The sequence below is a fragment of the Agelaius tricolor genome, unplaced genomic scaffold (assembly GCF_023055355.1).
Source record: "Agelaius tricolor isolate 1412-34295 unplaced genomic scaffold, bAgeTri1.0.p SCAF_8, whole genome shotgun sequence".
In the NCBI taxonomy this organism is placed as follows: Eukaryota; Metazoa; Chordata; class Aves; order Passeriformes; family Icteridae; genus Agelaius; species Agelaius tricolor.
The window spans coordinates 21,699,592-21,717,045 of NW_027269268.1; the positions used below are offsets into that span (position 1 = coordinate 21,699,592).

General features: G+C 40.4%; 2 protein-coding genes across 2 annotated transcripts in view; one reads left to right on the forward strand and one right to left on the reverse strand.

Moving 5' to 3' along the window:
- Window positions 1-2,981: 2,981 nt before the first annotated feature.
- On the reverse strand, window positions 2,982-8,314 carry FGG (fibrinogen gamma chain). Its single transcript, XM_071432703.1, has 10 exons — window positions 8,175-8,314; window positions 8,035-8,079; window positions 7,455-7,638; window positions 7,257-7,350; window positions 6,172-6,302; window positions 5,380-5,513; window positions 5,061-5,245; window positions 4,127-4,404; window positions 3,619-3,788; window positions 2,982-3,219 (listed from the first exon to the last, which is right to left on the reverse strand). Exons 1-10 carry the CDS (start codon window positions 8,244-8,246, stop codon window positions 3,205-3,207), a joined length of 1,308 nt encoding a protein of 435 aa, XP_071288804.1. The 5' UTR covers window positions 8,247-8,314; the 3' UTR covers window positions 2,982-3,204.
- An 8,570-nt stretch (window positions 8,315-16,884) lies between these two features.
- Window positions 16,885-17,454, forward strand: part of LOC139592652 (uncharacterized) — a 58,286-nt gene continuing 57,716 nt past the window's right edge. Inside the window, exon 1 of the mRNA XM_071432720.1 lies at window positions 16,885-17,272. Coding sequence (XP_071288821.1) covers window positions 16,885-17,272 — 388 coding nt within the window. The remainder of the gene's footprint in view (window positions 17,273-17,454) is intronic.

Here is a 17,454-nt window from a genome sequence, read left to right on the forward strand (position 1 = left end):
AACATTAGGTAAGCTAAGAGGGGTTTCCTGCTTGCTGTGAAGGCAGCTGCTGGGGGAAGCTGGGGTGAAAGAGGAGCTTCTCAGGCTTTACAAACAGGGGCTGAACCTGTGTGCCTGACCTTCAGTCTGTACCTCTGCTTTCATGTTGCAATCATTCAGTCACTTCTGTCGGTGTTTGTTTGAAAGGCTGCAGGCCAAGAGCTAGATAAACTTTGGATTTAACTTTAATTCAGGATCAAAGGACAGAAGTGCAGTTCACTACTTCATCTGCCCTGCTTTTGGCTAAATGCCACAGTAACAGTCGGGGAGTCTGGGATTTAGAGGTGGTTTGTGTGCCCTAGATGTGAGCCTCACCTTGTTTGCCCAGCACCCTCTGTGTCTCCTGCCACACCACCAGCTTCCAAGTGGTGCCTTCTGCTCCTCCTGCTTGCTCATTCATAACCTGCCTTTGGATGCTTTGCCTTAGACTTCATTCTCCTTCAGACTCAGCTCTCATCTTCACTTTCTTTTCATATGCTCCTCAGACTACCTAACCCTTCTGAAGTCATTACTAGTCAGTCCCAGCACTTTGTCCCACATTTTCCCAATGCAATATCCCAGAACTGAGGAACCCAGAAGTCCTGCAGTCAATCCACTTTATTTGATTCTTTCTTCCTCTACATCTTCCTCATTCAGTTTTTTTTTCCTTTGCCTTTGGAGTGAGATTCTTCTTTTTTGTTCTCCAGTGGTCTTTGGAAGAGTCACTGAAAGCTCAAGGTGTGAAACCAAGGCCACCAAATCCTTTAATAAACTTTTATGAAGTGAGAGGTACAGACTTTTCTAAATACAGGTAACTTTTACTATAGGCTACAGTCTGAGGGTCATGTATGATAAGAAATTATTTAGAAAAGAGAAATATGCTCAGCTCTCAGCATACAAAATAGGGGCAGTAAGTTCAATTGCAATGTACTTACTTGCAAAAAATAATACTGAGAGCATTATTCTATTTTAAGAGTTAGAAAAAACAGGTCTTTTCCAGCCTCTTTCTGATAAATATGGTATTGGATGCCTTAGCAAGGAGGTTCCAGAGGCACGAGTGTTGCTAGATTTCTTCCAGGGCCCAGAGAACACAACAGTGGGCTGGGACCCTGAAGACTCACTGATTAACTCTGGCATAGGACTTCATTGAAAGATCAACCTTCTTGGATTTGCTGATTCTGACCCTTCTGACCACTGGAGCAAATGCTCCTCTCCAGAGATGAAAATGATTTTTGAAAACTTAAATACACCCATCAGCAAACCAACTGGAAGAATAAGCTGATTTTAGTAATCGTGAGCAATCCATAAAATACCAGCTCATATCCATGAAATGTGTGTAATTACAGCAGATGGCCATCAAATTGCAGCCAAAATCTATACCAGGAGAGGCAACAACAATTCTCATCTAGCAGAGTGCAAATACAGATATCAAAACAACAGAGGTGAAAAGAATACTTTTTAAATCCATGTTGCAAATATATAAATAATATCAACCTAAAGTCATGCCATAGGTGGCATAAATTGAAAACAGAAAGTGGAAGGGACTCAACCAATGCTACTCAAGTAGTGTTTGCAGAACAAGAAGGAGACTGGGCTTGCCAACCCTTCTCTTCCATCCTTCTCTCCAGCCTCTCTACAAATACTGTTTCAGCTCCATGGAGCAACAGGAGAGGCCTTACAGCACAAAATGTTCAGGAAAACTGCTTTGCTTAGTGAGGAATTGAGTGTCAGGGCTGGCAAGGAGCTGTTCATCATGGCTGGTTGCAAGAGTGCAACAAAATTGTTGAAATATACCAGTTCAGTGGTGTGGAGAGGTCATCCCTCCTCTCAAGCCATTGTTAACCTCACTTGACCCTGGCTAATGAGGCCTTCTTCTCTCCTGAGAAACCTGTTTTCCTCTTAGATTTTGACCCAAGAGTAAAAATTCAACTATGTCAAAATCCTAATAAAAATGAGAGAGAGTTGGCAGTTTATTGTCATGTGGAGACTCAGATCCAGGGAAGATGCTCAGCACCAGCCTCAGGAGGCATCTGGGCATCAAAACTGGAAAACAGCTGAGGCAGCATGAACTGACTGTAAGGTCTCTTTTATCACCGCAATAAGTCCTCCTGTCTCTATAATAAAGCACTTGATGTGCCATTTAGAGGTACCAGGCAAACTTCTGGTTTTTCATAAGTAGCTAAAAATATTAAGACCAGGATACACTTCCTATTTTACTTAATGCATCAGCTTGAGACAGTTATAGTTTCTAGCTCTGGGTGTATCTTTTGTTGAGCAGTTTGCCCGCAAACCTAATTTGGTTTGCTAACACATCCCTCAAATGCACTCATCAGATTTCAAGAAGGTACATTGAGACAGCATTGCAAACTCTTTGTTGGTCATGACCTGTGCTGTGGATTTGCTGATGTGGATCACATGGGAAATTATTATCAGATCCAGAGAAAGAAAATGCAAGTAAAATGCAATCAATTTCTGCTGCAAATTTTCTTGGTTGCATGGCACTGAATACATTGAAGTAATTTTAAAATATTTGTTTACTACTATGTGTCATATAGTAAATGAAACTTATTCCGAGTAAAATTTGAGAAACTTGTTAATATATATGGTCTGAAGTAAAATACTTGTTCTTGGTCATTGATACTACCTAGCACATCCCAACTGAAAATGTATTCATTACTTCATGGTAAGCAAAGTTAAACAATCTTCAGCAGGAAAATAGGCTACTTTCAACTTGCTACGTACTTTGATCTATGTCACCAAACAACTTTATTGTAAAACTTGAAAGCTTATGGATACTTGTCACATTTCTGGAGAAATAGGTTGAACACATGTCTCTAAACAAAGAGCAGGAACTGCTGGTGTGAAATTCAGGAATGACTGAATCAAGTAGGTTTGATCCACATATCAAAAGTTTTCATTGCCTTGCTTGGCCAGCTGTAGATCACAGATAACAAACTCAGGCCTTTTTTGTTATAATCAAAAATTTATTGAGAATGTGTACAGAAAAAAAACCAACCATCAACAGAGGTATGCACTGCTCAGGGAAGAGGTTTGGGTATCTTACAGTCAATGTTGCTTTATAGTCAAAACTGTGTAATGTTTTGCTAAGTTCAGTGTTTAAGAAAAGATTTGCTTTTCCTGTTCAGACTGGAAAATTTTCCTGTTAAGACTTTTCCAAATTGTTCTTTATGCGTCTCCAACCTAAAACAGAAAAAAAAGAGTATTTTAATGTTCTTCTAATGAAAGAAGTACCTAAGGCTATGATGACATGTTGATGGCATCCATACATAGTCATATTAGTTGGAAATTAAAAATGCAGCATTTAAATTACACAAAGGCAAGGGATTATTCTTGGTCATGAGACTATCCACTTATCTATCCATTAAAAGAAACAGTAATGTAGAAGGTGAACTAAAATTAAAGTACTAATGTGACTACTACTCCTGTGACAAAATGATAAAAAAGCCAGCTTCTCTAAGATGCAGTGGGCTTAACTTCAGCTGTCCATGCTCACTATTTGAAATTATTACTGAAATGTTTCAATTATTATTGAAATGTTCTGTGTTAATTTTAAATATCTCCTTGGCCCTGTGGTCGAACCTGTTTGACATTGTCTAAGTTGTGCTGCTGTCCATCCACTGACAGTCTGTTGAATGGGATGATTTTCATTGCCGATTTCTTCATGGAGTACCACCGGTCGCGCCAGGTTGCCCAGATAATGCCATTGTCAAATCCAGATGGACCAGCATCTTCTGATGTGTACACACCACCTAGGCAACACCAGTTGGAGCAAAACAGTTGGTAGCTTTCTAAAATAGTGCCCATACATTTTTCTGGTCCTGACACCTCCATGGCACCCCTGGGTGATCTAACAGACTCTGTTCACCCTCTTTCTCCCCTTATTTTGTTTCTCTCAGGACTGATTATCCCACTTTGGAATGGAGAGCAGTAACAAATTCCTACTACTGGTGTTAACAATTATTGCAAAGAACGGACTATGCCAGCTTTGGAATATCCAGAAGGCAAAGTGTATTCTACAAACGTGACTCATTTTCCTTTATCACTGAAACGTGGTGTCCTGGATATAAGCACTCAGAAGACACCTTACCTACATAATATTTGCCATTGAGGTGGCCAGCATGACATCTATTCATCCACCACCCAGATCCGTCCTGCTCAGCACAGTTGCCTTCATAGTTATCGTTGTCATTGTCGTGGGTACTGAACCTCATGCCGTTGTGGTAGGTGTAGGATTTATCACTTGGGTCATCCCCAAAATTGAATCCATCAAAGGCATCCCCGGCGTCACCGCCGATGAAGTAGGCGTAGGTCAGTCGGTACTTGTCCTCTTCACTCCCCACTCTGAACACAGCGTAGTCAGCAGTGCTGGGAACAGAGGGCAGGGCTGAACATGGGCATGCTGTGCTCCCAGCACACACACAAGTGAAAAATGCATCAGCACTAAAACTGCAGGAAAGGCATTTATTGCATCCTAGCATTTCAGAACGAATTGTTTTCATGTGACTGTGGGCCTCAGTTCAGTGACACACATCCAATCAACATTTGTGCTCCAGTACCCAACATATTTTCTGACTACTAGCCTTTAGTGATGTATGAAATATCTACATTATCAACACACACACAGACACACACATATATATAAATGTATATATAATCTCCCAGGTTCGTAATAGAAAAATAAATAAAAAATAAAATAAAAGAACAGTGTAGACCAGACCTATAATAATCACGTAGTCCATAAGATATGTAAGACAAAGAAACTTGGAGAGAAGAAACAGATTCTTTCTGCCTAATAAATGAGTGCTGACAGCATGTGGCCTTCTGACAGGCCCATGTGACTGCAACACTCAGTGACTGCTGTCACAGCTGTAAGCTCGGGAGCCAAAGCAGTTCCATGCACATGTTATCTGGTCTAAGAGTTCATAAATTTTTAGGAGCAACCTTTTGTCAGTACAAACTGATGCAGCAGTGGGAGCAGGAGGTTGTAAGCTGGCATTCTCAGAAGCATAATAAGCAAATACCTTTTTTTGCCACTCCAGTCCTCCAGCTCTATTCGTAAGGTATATGGCAGAGTGGACTGTGTAGTTATTAAATGCATCTTTTCATTGCCCAGCCAGAACTCAGTGGTGTCATCTGGAGACAGATGTCCAAATCCTTCCTTGTACTGAACCCAATTTCTACTGAAGTCTTCGCTCCCATCCAGTCTCTGGAGAAATAAACCAAGAATACCAAAAACAAAAATAAAAACCTCAGTCAAAAAGCTATGTATCATATGTAGTTAAATAAAAACAGTACTCATGCAAAAAGTTTGTTTACAGCAGTAATACATAAGTGACATACCCTTTGTAGTACTGTCCAGCCATTGCCATATGAGTCAATCTCACAGTAGACTAGGAATGACTGCTTGGCTTTCTGAGGCTTGATAAAGTACAGTCCACTTTTCCTTGCACCCTTATTTGCAATGTCTTGACAATCTGAAGTAAAGATATTCCAAAGATCATTTTCAATCTAGCTACAATTCTATCCTTACATTTATTTTATATTTTAACTTTTTTGTTAAGAAACTTATTTAGATAAGTTGCAAGAAATGCAACTTATCTAAATACCATTGCTGCAAATTAAGCTACTTAGTCCACATAGTTCAATGTCATTGCCATAAAAAACCCTACTGAGGGTCACAGGACTTGTGTAAGGTGAAGATGAATTTAGTCTCATGTAGATTTTAAGCAGTGTAAAACATAGTCATTGCATTGATTACTACAGCAACAAAGAAAGATAATTCTGGACCTAATGGAATAATTAAATTTTTTTCGACATGGCTTAGTAGAAATCTGATGAGTTATCTTCTCTTAGTCCCAGGTCCATGGAAACGCTAGTCATGTCCCTTGTGTTTAGCACACATTTTGGGATAATTGTATTTTGGCCAAAAAGGCCAAGCAAGAACTGAGTTCCATTTGAATCCTTGCCTGCAGATCATCTAATTTGTACTGACTGGTTTTATAATGTGCACTTTTATGTATCTTTGCAAAAGTCTATGACCCATAAGATTGCAAGTAAATCATTGCTGTGATGCCAAGCAGCAGCACTCATAGCTGAATTAACCCTCAACCATACAGGAAATATTCTGCACACCTCTTCCAGTTGTCTCATGAATTTCAGCCCGGTCCTTGCATGGCTCCTGACAGAGTGACTCAAGCTGGGCAATCTTCTGTTTCAGCTCTGTGATCCTGTTGCCGTTCATTATATGTGTGTCTGTCAACTGTCTGGACAGAGAGACACAAAAATGGGTTGTTGTACCTGCTGTTTGGGAATGTGTAACTCTCATTCATTTCCCTGGACACATGCCTCATGGATCTAATGTGCTGCTACATGCATCCCTGTAAAACGGGGTGCCTCTCTCAGCACTGGTATTCAGAGTTAAGGACAGGCAAAATGGGAAAGCACAGGCTTAACCTCATGCAAAACTGAACCATATGCAAAACTTGACTCTAACCAGCAAAACTCTAACCAGTAATTAATGTATTAATATAACTCTACGGAAAGTTTTACTTTCCTCTCCTGATGTAAAGGATAAACTCCTCTTCAATTATGGATGTATTTGTAAAACTTAAGTGCTCTAAATAAACTGCTGCAAGTGTCAGAATGCCTAAAAAATCTTTGACATGTCATAGAAGCAGAGATCTGTCAAAAAACATATCCTTAAGATTTAGTAAGATTAATGATGTTTTCAATTCTATTTCCAATGTCAACTTATAAAAGACTATCACTAAGTTTATGGTTACTTATGATTTAGAACTAGGTAACTGAGCTAATTTTCATGGATGTATGCAACAAAATTGGCCAGAGTAAATGATTGCACAAACATTCCACATGCTCTGCTTTACAGCAAAAACTCATGACCTCCAAAGGTCATGAAAAAAATTTAGGGATAGCTGGCACAGCAGGGGAAACATAAATAAAAATATTGCCAGGCTTCATGGCAATTCTTATCTTCTACTTCTTGCACAATTAACAGTTTGTCCAGGTGAGCAGAGAATTCAGTATCAGATCCTCATGATCCTTCTGTGTCTTGCTAGGTAGCTACTAATGCCAGTGTGGGCAGAACTGTCCTCAAGAGCACAAAAAACCTTTCTGAGAGAGGCTTTTTGGCACTTGACAAAAGAACAGAAAGAAAACAATTTGTATTGTCACTGATAAAAGAAGTGGAAGATACCTACTGGATAGTAGTTTCATGAGACAATATAGTGTTTTCATATCTGATAATTTCTTCAATTATTTTCCTGGACTTTTGAGTGAAATCATCAATTGAATCTGTAAAACAGAAAAAGTACAAAATAATTGTAGTTAGGAAAATTAAAAAAATAAAACCACATAAATAATATTTTTCAGTTGTGTACTTATTTTTATATGCTCACTTGGTAATGTCTGCTTTTCTGAAGGATAGAGGCCTTGGATGTGTTGGATCAGATGGTCTGCTGTAACTGTGGCATTAGAAATACGCTGCAAAAGTCTCTCCATTTCCAGCAGGTCATTATCCACAGTGGAATGGTATTTAGCAAAGAAATCTGCAATGCCACAAGTTGTTGGGCAGAAGCTACCCTAAGGAGTAAAGAGAGACAGCTGTCAATGTTTCAGGGGCAAAGCAAGTAGAGCAGAATGTGTGGGCAGAGGAACTTTCAGTCACTGCTGACACAAATGATAAAGGATAAAAAAGGGCAGGCATTCGCAGCAGACTTTGTATTTGAATTTTCAGAGGCACTACATGCATGCAGCAAGAGAACAGTGCATGCCATTATTGTAGCATCTGCTGGATATGTGCTTTCATCCACTTTTACCAAGCATATACTGCTATCAGTAAATGACAGGTTTAAGCAAAGCACATTTAATGAGTACTGAAAACAGTGATGGGGTTCAAGTGATAACACTGGTTAATAATCAGCATAGAAAAGCTTTAGCTACATTCTTAAGATAAAAGAAAATTGTTCAGGTACTTACAAATCTGTCATCCAGTATGCAGCAGTTTTCTCTGGTAGCAATGTACTGAAGAGATGAAAAGAGGGCTGGTTTTAGTGGATTTTCTCCGAGACCCCTTTCTGCGCTAGCACGCAGTTCCTAAAGGCTGTCTCTTCACTTACCGCCATGCTGCTGGAAACGAGCAGGGCGAGGAGAGACCCCAGGGGAGCCCAGCGGCACAACCTCAGCCCCATCGTGTCTGTCCCACCAGGTGCACTTGTGCAGTCAGCAGCCGAGAATGTTCAACCCAGCGCAGGGTGGCAGCAGTTTAAGGCAGCAGGCTGAAGCTGGGGGCGGGCACTGGGAGGTGGTGGGAAGAGGTGGGGTAGGGATCTGAGGTTGATTCCCAGAATTTGCACATACACTCCTCCCATTTTCAGAACCCGCTTTGCACTTAGTTGCCTGATCTCTGCTCCAGCCAGGTCTCAGGGGAGGCAGGAAGGTGAGACAAGGCATGGAAATGCTACACCTCATCACAAACATCATCAAACACACATCGCTTTGTAACAGGGGCTGGCAGAAGTTTCACTCTAACAGCACAGGTAAAAGGCACAGTAGCAATCTGAATTATCTGTACCAACTATCAATTGCCTAACAACAAATGATATTTTGGGATTAAGTAGGTCTTTCCCACCACAGATCTCTACATGTTTTGCAAAGAGACTCAACACCATTCTCCCAGTTCTGTAGATGACAAAACTGAGGCAGAGAAAGGTGTGAAGTCATTGGGCAGTGGCATATCTGGAAAAGAAGTCTGTGGTATTTCTCACAGGCAATGAATGTTCCCTATCCTTCAACACAGTGAGTCCATTCCTATGAATTTGGTCAATGCTTCCTTGCTGGAGAGCTAATGTTGTTGGTATCTGCCTTCTTCAATACTGCTACAAGAGTGCTAACAAGCCCTGTCTTCTGCCATGGGCTTTGTTCCAGCAAATTACTTTAGTATGTCCTTTGGCATGCTCTCTGTATTGGGAGCATTAAAACCTTTCCACTCATGACCCAGACCTGATGTCTGAACTATGGCTTCTGCAGAGAAAGTCTGATTTTGTGCCTGTACAGCACAATGTGTGATAAGGCAGTGTTGAATGAGGCTTTTGACTCTGTTACACATTTGACCAGATGATGAGAAGAATGGTGAGAATGGGGGTCAGGGATAGATCTGTTGTTACTGGGGTCAGCTTTGTGATTTCAGGCAAATGACTTTGTCTCTGTACAGCAGGATCAATTCTTCAACTTGGCTTAATAGGGATTTTAAAAAGGGGGGAAAAGCATTCTATAGGAACCAGATTATTAGAAAATTAGATATGATTATGCCCTGAAACATGGAGAGTTCCTGACCTGTATATCCTCTTTTAATCTGGTCAAATCGGATCAAACAGAAGGCTCCCATCATGTTCAGACACCCACCCACATATTGCCAGAAGGAAATGTGAGCGTTTAGGATGCTAAAAATCAATCTGATGTGACACAAGTGAGGCTGAAGCATTGTGCCTGAGAGTGTCAGCTTTCCAGTAACTGTACTGCTGACCAGTGAGTTAGTTGCCAGGCTGCCAAAAGTCTTTTCCAAAGGATGATCGATGCTAAAGGTTTGTCTTTCCAAATCTGATATTAATTCCCTTCAAGAGCTATGTGCAGAATGTGCTCTTGTTGACCTTACTGATACAAATAGGATGTTTCCACCTTTTACAGAGTTACTTCTGTTTCCTAAAGTGTGAAAATAAAGTAAATAGGCTGGGTAGAAGTCAATCTGCTGTTGTGTTTTTTACTGTTGCTTCACTGGTGCTGTTAACATGGATTGAGGAAACCATGGCTGAACCTCCTTGTCACTGCTGCTCATACACCGAGCTTGCTTTGCTTCATCTTTGCAGCTCATGACACAAGGGTCCACAGGGTCCTAGAGATACCATTCCAGAGGCTGTGCACCAGCAGGACTCCCTTAGATATGACATGAGTGGGCTGCTGGTAGGAACTTTGTTAAGTAACAGCTTGATGTACACGGATGTACACTGCAGAGTACAGATGGGCACGTACTGTTCGTGATGCAATAGGTGAACCACGTAGCACAATTCAGGTATCCCTCATCCTCTGACAGAATAAAGAACACATCTTTCCCTTTTGTCGTTAGAAGTAGCACATATAGGCTTGAAACTCTATCAGAAGACTATTTGGCAACAGAAAATGAAAAAAACTGTCTTGTGTTCCTAGGCAAGAATTTCAGAGAAGATGACAAAAGTGAACTCTGGCAGTAAAAGCTTAGTTCATCTTGACTTAAAAACCCCAAGATTTTATAGTTAAAGCATGAGAATGGCTATAATGACATAATAACAATGTATAAATAGAGTTTCAATGTTCAAGGTAAATGTCTAATTGGTGGGAAAAACAAAAGGATCATTATTCTTACAAATGGGTTAGGAATAGGAAAACTGAATTTTCAGTCAGATGCTTATGTTACACAAAATTATCATATTTACATTCATGAAGGAGTCAATTTTCAACATTGCCTCAATGATTACCAAATATTTGCACACTGCAATTATAAGTGTTGCTCAGCTGTATTTGTGGTTACAACTGTGGTACTTCTCAACAGAAGATGTAAATATTTAAACCTCAGGAAATTTTTGTTTGCTTTACTGATTACGTGGTCATGAATAATTAATCATTTCATACATTTGCTTCTTTTTTCTTTTCTTCTGTTATTACACCTTTCATTACTTAGAAAGATCTTAGTCCTACTTTTAATTAAGTTGAAAGCAATACATATTCTTAGTGGAATGACTATGTGGTATTTTTCCTCTCCTACATACCATTTTGTCTTGGTGAGTCCTGGTTGCAAAACAGCTGACCCACTTACCAAACCAGTGTGCTAGAGACCTAATTGTACCCTCAGATGTGTCCAGCCTAATTTAGCCAAGTTGATTTTCTGGTCAGTGTTTTCTTTCCAGTAAGTCTGATTGCTGGTTTGGTAACAGATGAGGAACAATTCCTGGTAGCACAGATGGAAGGAAGAGTTCTCAAACTCAGTGTACTCTTTTCCTGCAATTTATTTTTGAGGAGAGAGTAAAAATCATTATTTGTTTGAGAGAGCTTTCTTCAACTCAATATTGATTAGTATTTTTTGTCAGCCACTGGGATACTAGCCAACACCTGCCCATCGTTCATAGAAAACCTTTCCTCAGAAAAACAAACACGTTTGAGTCTGTAAATTAGCTCCTGAATATCAGAATATCCTTATGGCTGCCTTGGAAAAACATCTGTTTTTTAAGCTTATACTTACTTGCCTTGAGCATCTAACCTGAGAAATCAGTCTACAACATTTTAGAAATGTTTAGTGATGAGTTTTAAGATTTCCAGTGGGCTTTTATTACTATTTAATTGAAAGTGTTCAGTTGAATTGAAATGAACTTGCATTTTTTTAGATTCTCCAGAAGATATTTTTCCTATTTAAAAATAAATAAATATTGAAAAATACCAAATACTAAATTATGAAAAAAAAAATCCCTACAATGCTTTGCTATTTATCACCAACATGTATCACCCTGCTTGCATTACTAAACTGATTAGTGGGCAAAATCCCCTTTTCTAGGTCAATCAATAAGTGTGATAATTAGGATGAGAACTAGAGACAACTAAAAAGCTGCCTCATAGCAAATCTATACCAATGGTGGGTGAGAAAGCCAAGTGCACTAAAGAGAAAATGAAAAAAAAAGTTTTGTAACTTGTCTTTCTCTTTCAATTTTCAAAATGTGGGCGAAAGGTAAATAACAGTATTTTTTTTCCAATTGCATAGTCCACTCTGTGCAGCACATTTCTTCCTCACCCTTCCTGAAGTAAAATGAGTCAACAAAATCAGTTGCTGTGCAAGGGAAAGCCTTTAATTTTTTTACACTTGTGACACCATACAGGTACTTTGCTCAAATACTCACTGGAAATAGTTGTTTCTTTGAAAACTGAGTGAAGAACAGTAAGAAATGTATGTACTTCATGTCAGGCAGAACCTTTCATTTTGGAAAGAAATTATGGGGTATTTTGCTGCCTCCACACCGGGAATATGCACTTTAGAGTGTATTCTTTAATACTTATAGGCTAATGTATTTTCTTAAATCAAAACATGGAAGTTACAGTGATTCATGACTGTTCATATCAGCACTTTTAATAACATAAAAGATACTTTGTTTTTTTGCAAAGAATAACCAAGGGTTATTGCTTTAATACATAGTTTTTATTTTGACTTAAATATCACTACAAACAAATTTAAACAAATATGTTAAAATTAAAGGGCCAAAAATCAAGACACCTAATCATCATAATAGTTCTGAAGACACCTCATATCTATAAGTCAGATATTTGATGGCTTGAATGAGCTAGTATCTTATTTTTGAAAAATCCTATTGTGTTTCTGTTTAGTTAGTTCTGCTTGCCTAATTTGATGCAAGTTGATTAAATTTTATTTAATTGTAAATAAAATTAAAGATTTTATTTAAACTTCTTTCAAATCTTAAGCTATTAAGAGTGATCCTATGTCTGAAAAAAAGAATGTGATATAAAGGAATGGAGTCAGGATGATTCAGAAGATAACTCATTCTGTTGTTTTGTCATAACTGAGGTTTTTCTGAGTCATGTAGTACATGATGTTATACCTTGAAATTCTAAAAATCTCCTACAAAGCCCTGAACCATGTTCAGTGAAACATAATTTTTGAGCTTATTTAAGGGTATTTGATGCAATATAGTAAATTCTCTGCCTTTACTGATCTACAGAAACCATTTTCAACTGTTGATTCACTTAGAAAAGGTTGGTATTCAGACTGTCTGCAGAAGAGAGATTGCAGTGTATGCTTTACCTTGAGGGCAAGAACAGTGAACTTATTTGTTAAACAGAGAGATGCACTAATTTGAGGGAATAAGATAAGTAGTAAATTCAAATATTTGCTGAGTATTTTGTAATTAGTTGAGAGAACAGAGCCTCAATAAACTAAACAGAGTCTACTTCAATAATCAAACATATAGGCTGATATTATTAGCTTGGACAGGAATTTATTGACAATAACATTAAAGAAAATACAGCAAAAATGCAAAGTATTTCACAATAAACCTCTGGAAAATAGTTTGCTTGTACTTTTTAAGCAATCAGAGAAAGCCTGACTGTCAGAGAAATCCTAGAAATATAATGGAAAGTGTATTTGTTTTGAAAAAATCCACTCTGTGTTGTCCTCCCTGACTTCCAGGATTAGGCTTGAATGCCATTAATTCAGGATGATGGAAGCAGAAGAATGAATTCCACAGTTCTCTTACACATTACCTGTGCTCCATGCTGGTGCCTCAGTCTGTTTACAGGAAGAGAAGTACAGGCTTATATTTGAAACATTAATAGCACTAGCAGATTAAATGTAAATATAAGTATTTATCAGAATATTTATCAGAAAAATCTCAGATTTTTCTACATGTAAATCATAAGCAGAAAAAAAAAAGTCTTCTTTATTCTTCTTGTTTTAATCTGTAGCCTTTTTCTTTCTCTGGCATAAAAAGTAAAGCCAGAAGATTTTTCTTTCTCTTGCTTTTTTCTCACAAATTATGAGAGGAATTCTGGCTTATTCTTAAAAATTTTACATTAAGCAATGGGTTCCTATCACGTGAGCGAGTTGTGACAGCTTTTATTGTTGACCCAAATCCCCTACACAGGTCACAAATACAGTCTCTTTACTAGCACCTCCTGCCTATGAATTCCACACAGGCTTGTTACTCATTGTGGTTTCTTTTGGGCCTCACCGACAACCACACAGTGCCATCTGGTGTCCTCAAAGAGCAATAAACTGTTCCTAAAATCTCTTAAGTCATCTCAAACAAATCTCAAAATAAAGACTTGACCATCACAGAGCATTGCTTCCCAAGCCTACCTGGAAAAGAACCACCAAATAATTTGCCTGTGTTTTCATTCAAACAATCCTAACCTCAGGTATAAAATAATGGGCTCTGAGCTAATCATTACTGCTCAGGATGGAATGATGATGATAATGAAAATTCAGTATATTTTAAGAAAATAATTTCTGAAATGGGGGGATAGAGGTAGTGAATAAATTACTCTCTAAGAAAAATGCATGATTTTTCTAGAATCTCAATAAGCTTATTAAGCAGTCTACTTATTTAAGGACAAGTATAAGTTGAGTAAGAAACACTTTCGCTGGGGTGTTATTATTAGGTTGGACATGACATACACACACATGATTAGGGTTTAAGAAGAAAAAAGCTTTTATTCTGCATGTTTTCTAGCTTATATACTTTTAACAAAAGTGTGATTTTAAGTCATTTATTATAACTTATATTTATTGGTGCAAAGCAATTAGCGTTAATATAATTGGCAAAAGTTTTACAGAAATTTAATAAGGCACGTATACACATTTACTTACACACATAATTTAGTTTACAAAACTTTTCATGTATTTTTTCTAATGTGTTTCTATGCTAACAGCCTTGTCTTCTTCTTTACTATAGATATATTCAAAAATCATAAATTGTTATTTCTTCTATTGACTCAGCTTTGCTTGCAAGCCAGCTGTCAAACCCCTCCATACTGGGGGAATCAAGAGAATACAAGCTTTGATCTCTTTATCACTTCACTGCACCATTGCAAATAATGGAAACGATCTTAAATCCTTTCCTTGTGTTTTTGGGATATTAACTAATGGGTGTGTCTTAGTATTAAATATATGTTGGATATTAATTGTCTCACACAGCTGTCAACATCCATATACAAATTTGCTAAAATTGAATTTAAGGTTCCATAAGGACCTTGAAATGGTTTCTGACAAGGCAAGATCCAGTTCTTCCCCTGAACCATGAGCAGTGGCTGTCAAAATCCATGCTCTGACAATACCTGAGAGAAGATAAAAGAACAAAGCACCTTCTAGATTCCAAGGTGGTTTCACCAAGGTACACACACGCATGCGTGAATATTTATTTCTTAACGTAGACAAAATGCCTGTTTCATCCAGAGAGGCAGAAAGGCACAGAGGATGCTGGCTGCAGGGAGCAGGTGGCTGTTTCTGGGGCCAGGGATTGTTTTTTAGGCGAGGAGGTGCGGACAGCGGTCACACACAGCCACCTACCGGCCTCCGGGTCCTTGGCCTCAGCAGCCCGCTCTGCTCACACCCGCGAGTTCAGCTTTGCAGCACGAAAACGTGGCCCAGCACATTCCGGCGGAACTTGGACTTACATCCATGGCTTATCAGTGATTCTCTTTATCAGGGACCGGCATTTATTCTGGATGGGTTCAAGCACAGAAGGCAGGACTGCAGCATGTTGGTAATAGGGTCCCAGCCAAGGCAAACCACACCTGAATTTCACCCCAGGATTTGAGAGGGTTGCATGACTTGCAGAGGATTAGCACCGTCTCCTGCCATACTGCAATATGTTGGCATGTGACTGCAATGCATTCTGCATCAAAACACACGTGGAAGACACTTTAAAGTTTATTTACAGAAAGCATCTGTCTTTATGGGTAGCTATGTATTTAGTACCAGACAGTGCTCTTTCTGATTCTTGCTTCAAAGCTGACTTTCAGGAGCTACAATAAATATATATTTAGGACAAAGCTCTCTAGAGTCGAATATACATAAATTACCTGGAGGTGAATATGCATAAACCACCTGGTGGTTTTCCTCCCCTACTGTGATTATTAACATGTTTACTAGTTTATAGGGACTCAAAACCTGCAAATTTTCAACATAATAATGAAATACTTTCATAGTGTAATAATAAAAATCTGTATAGGGAAGCAAATTTTCTTTCTTTATGACCTCCTTCGTTCTGCCTCTTTAATAGATTAGGACAGGAGTTGTTCATCACTCAGGCACTGAGAACATAAAATGGTGCTTTACAGCCCTCTTTGCCATAGGAAAACATTGTACCTCGCTAAATAAGGAACCAAGTTCTGAGATCACAGCATGATTATTTCCTATCTTCTTTCAACTGCATTATTTCTAATCACAATTTGAAAATAGTATAACTGGAAGTCTTATAGACAATTTCCAGAAGTACTTATTTATTTTTAACATGGCTATTGTTTACATCAGTAAAACCCCCTCTCATCATCAACACGTACTTAGCATTGTCAGTGTTACACCAAACATTTTATTGTCCATCACTCTTGCAGACTCCCAGTTTTATTATTGTATCATTTGCAAGATATAATTCAAACCCACTTGGAACAGAAGTGCACTTGTTAAGGAAGGCCAAGCTGTTACTGTGCCAGAGTAGCAGGTAAGACTCTGGTTCAGGCACAGCCTCGTTGATGCCAGACACGGAGGATTGGCTCTGCAGCACCTGTACACGATTAGCCCTCTATGCAGATATACCCAGAGACAGCCTCCAGCTCAGACACCAGGAAATCGTTCCTCCTTATACACGAGGGAATTTCCTGCCTTGGTGACACTTTCCTCACGTCCACAGACTAGAAATTCAGTCCAGCACCCGAGAAACGCTGTATGTCAGAACAGAGACGTGCACAGCCACACAGAAAGCCTTATTCTTTAATAAACATATTTTCTATTTAGGCCAGGAGGAAAAGGTTTCATAAGGACTCCATAACCGGACTATCTGACACGCTTCTGGCGTTATCCCGAGCCTCATGAGGGGGTTTCCACTGCCGAGGCTTTCCCCGACACTCCGCCACACTCTTCGGAGCGACACGGCTGGGCTCGCCAGGCCCGCAGCTCCTCGGGGATGCGACAGCCCCGCCACCGACCCTGTCCAGCACGGGGCCGAGCACAGCCCGAGCCGGAGAGGGCCCCTTCGGACACTACCCTACAGCTGACTAGCGCTAAAAGTACACCACTGTATGAGTATTGTCCATCACTGCCCCACAGTTTACTGGCACTATGAGAACCCCGCCCTGCGGCCGCACTGCTCTGAGGGCTCTCCCCCGCGCACCCGGGGTTTACAAACTTTCTCCCGCCCCTTTTCCCAATCGCCTCCGCAGGCCCCAGCTCCTCCCCAGCCTGTGTTAGGCAGCCTCAGCCGGGGCGGTGCCTGCGCTCCCGCTGTTCCCGCTGCCCTCACCATGAGCTGCGCTGCGCTGCTGGCGCTGCGGGGTCCGCGGCTCCTGGGGGCCGCCGCCCGCCCGCCCCCCTGGAGCCGCCGGCGCAGCGCGGGCTGCGAGCCCCCGGCGGGCGCCGCGGTGCGCATCGGCTGCGCCTCGGGCTTCTGGGGGGACACGGCGGTCGCAGGTGGGCGGTGGGGCGGCAGCGGCTGCTTGGGGGGCGGCCGGGAGACCCGGCGGGGCGGCGGGGACCGGGGTCAGCCCGGCGGACGGCGGCCCTAGCGCCATAGAGAGCCCCGTTGCGCAAGCGGCCGGGCCGGGGCCGCCGCCGCACGCCCGGGCGGGGCCGGCTCCGGGGCTAGGGCCGGG

Excerpts from the sequence above, each read along its gene's own strand:
- FGG (XM_071432703.1), bottom strand. The coding sequence starts at position 8,246 with ATGGGGCTGAGGTTGTGCCGCTGGGCTCCCCTGGGGTCTCTCCTCGCC. Across the intron at positions 8,080-8,174 it reads TCGTTTCCAGCAGCATGGCG|TACATTGCTACCAGAGAAAA; the intron begins GTAAGTGAAGAG and ends TCATCTCTTCAG. Across the intron at positions 7,639-8,034 it reads GCATACTGGATGACAGATTT|GGTAGCTTCTGCCCAACAAC; the intron begins GTAAGTACCTGA and ends TTTACTCCTTAG.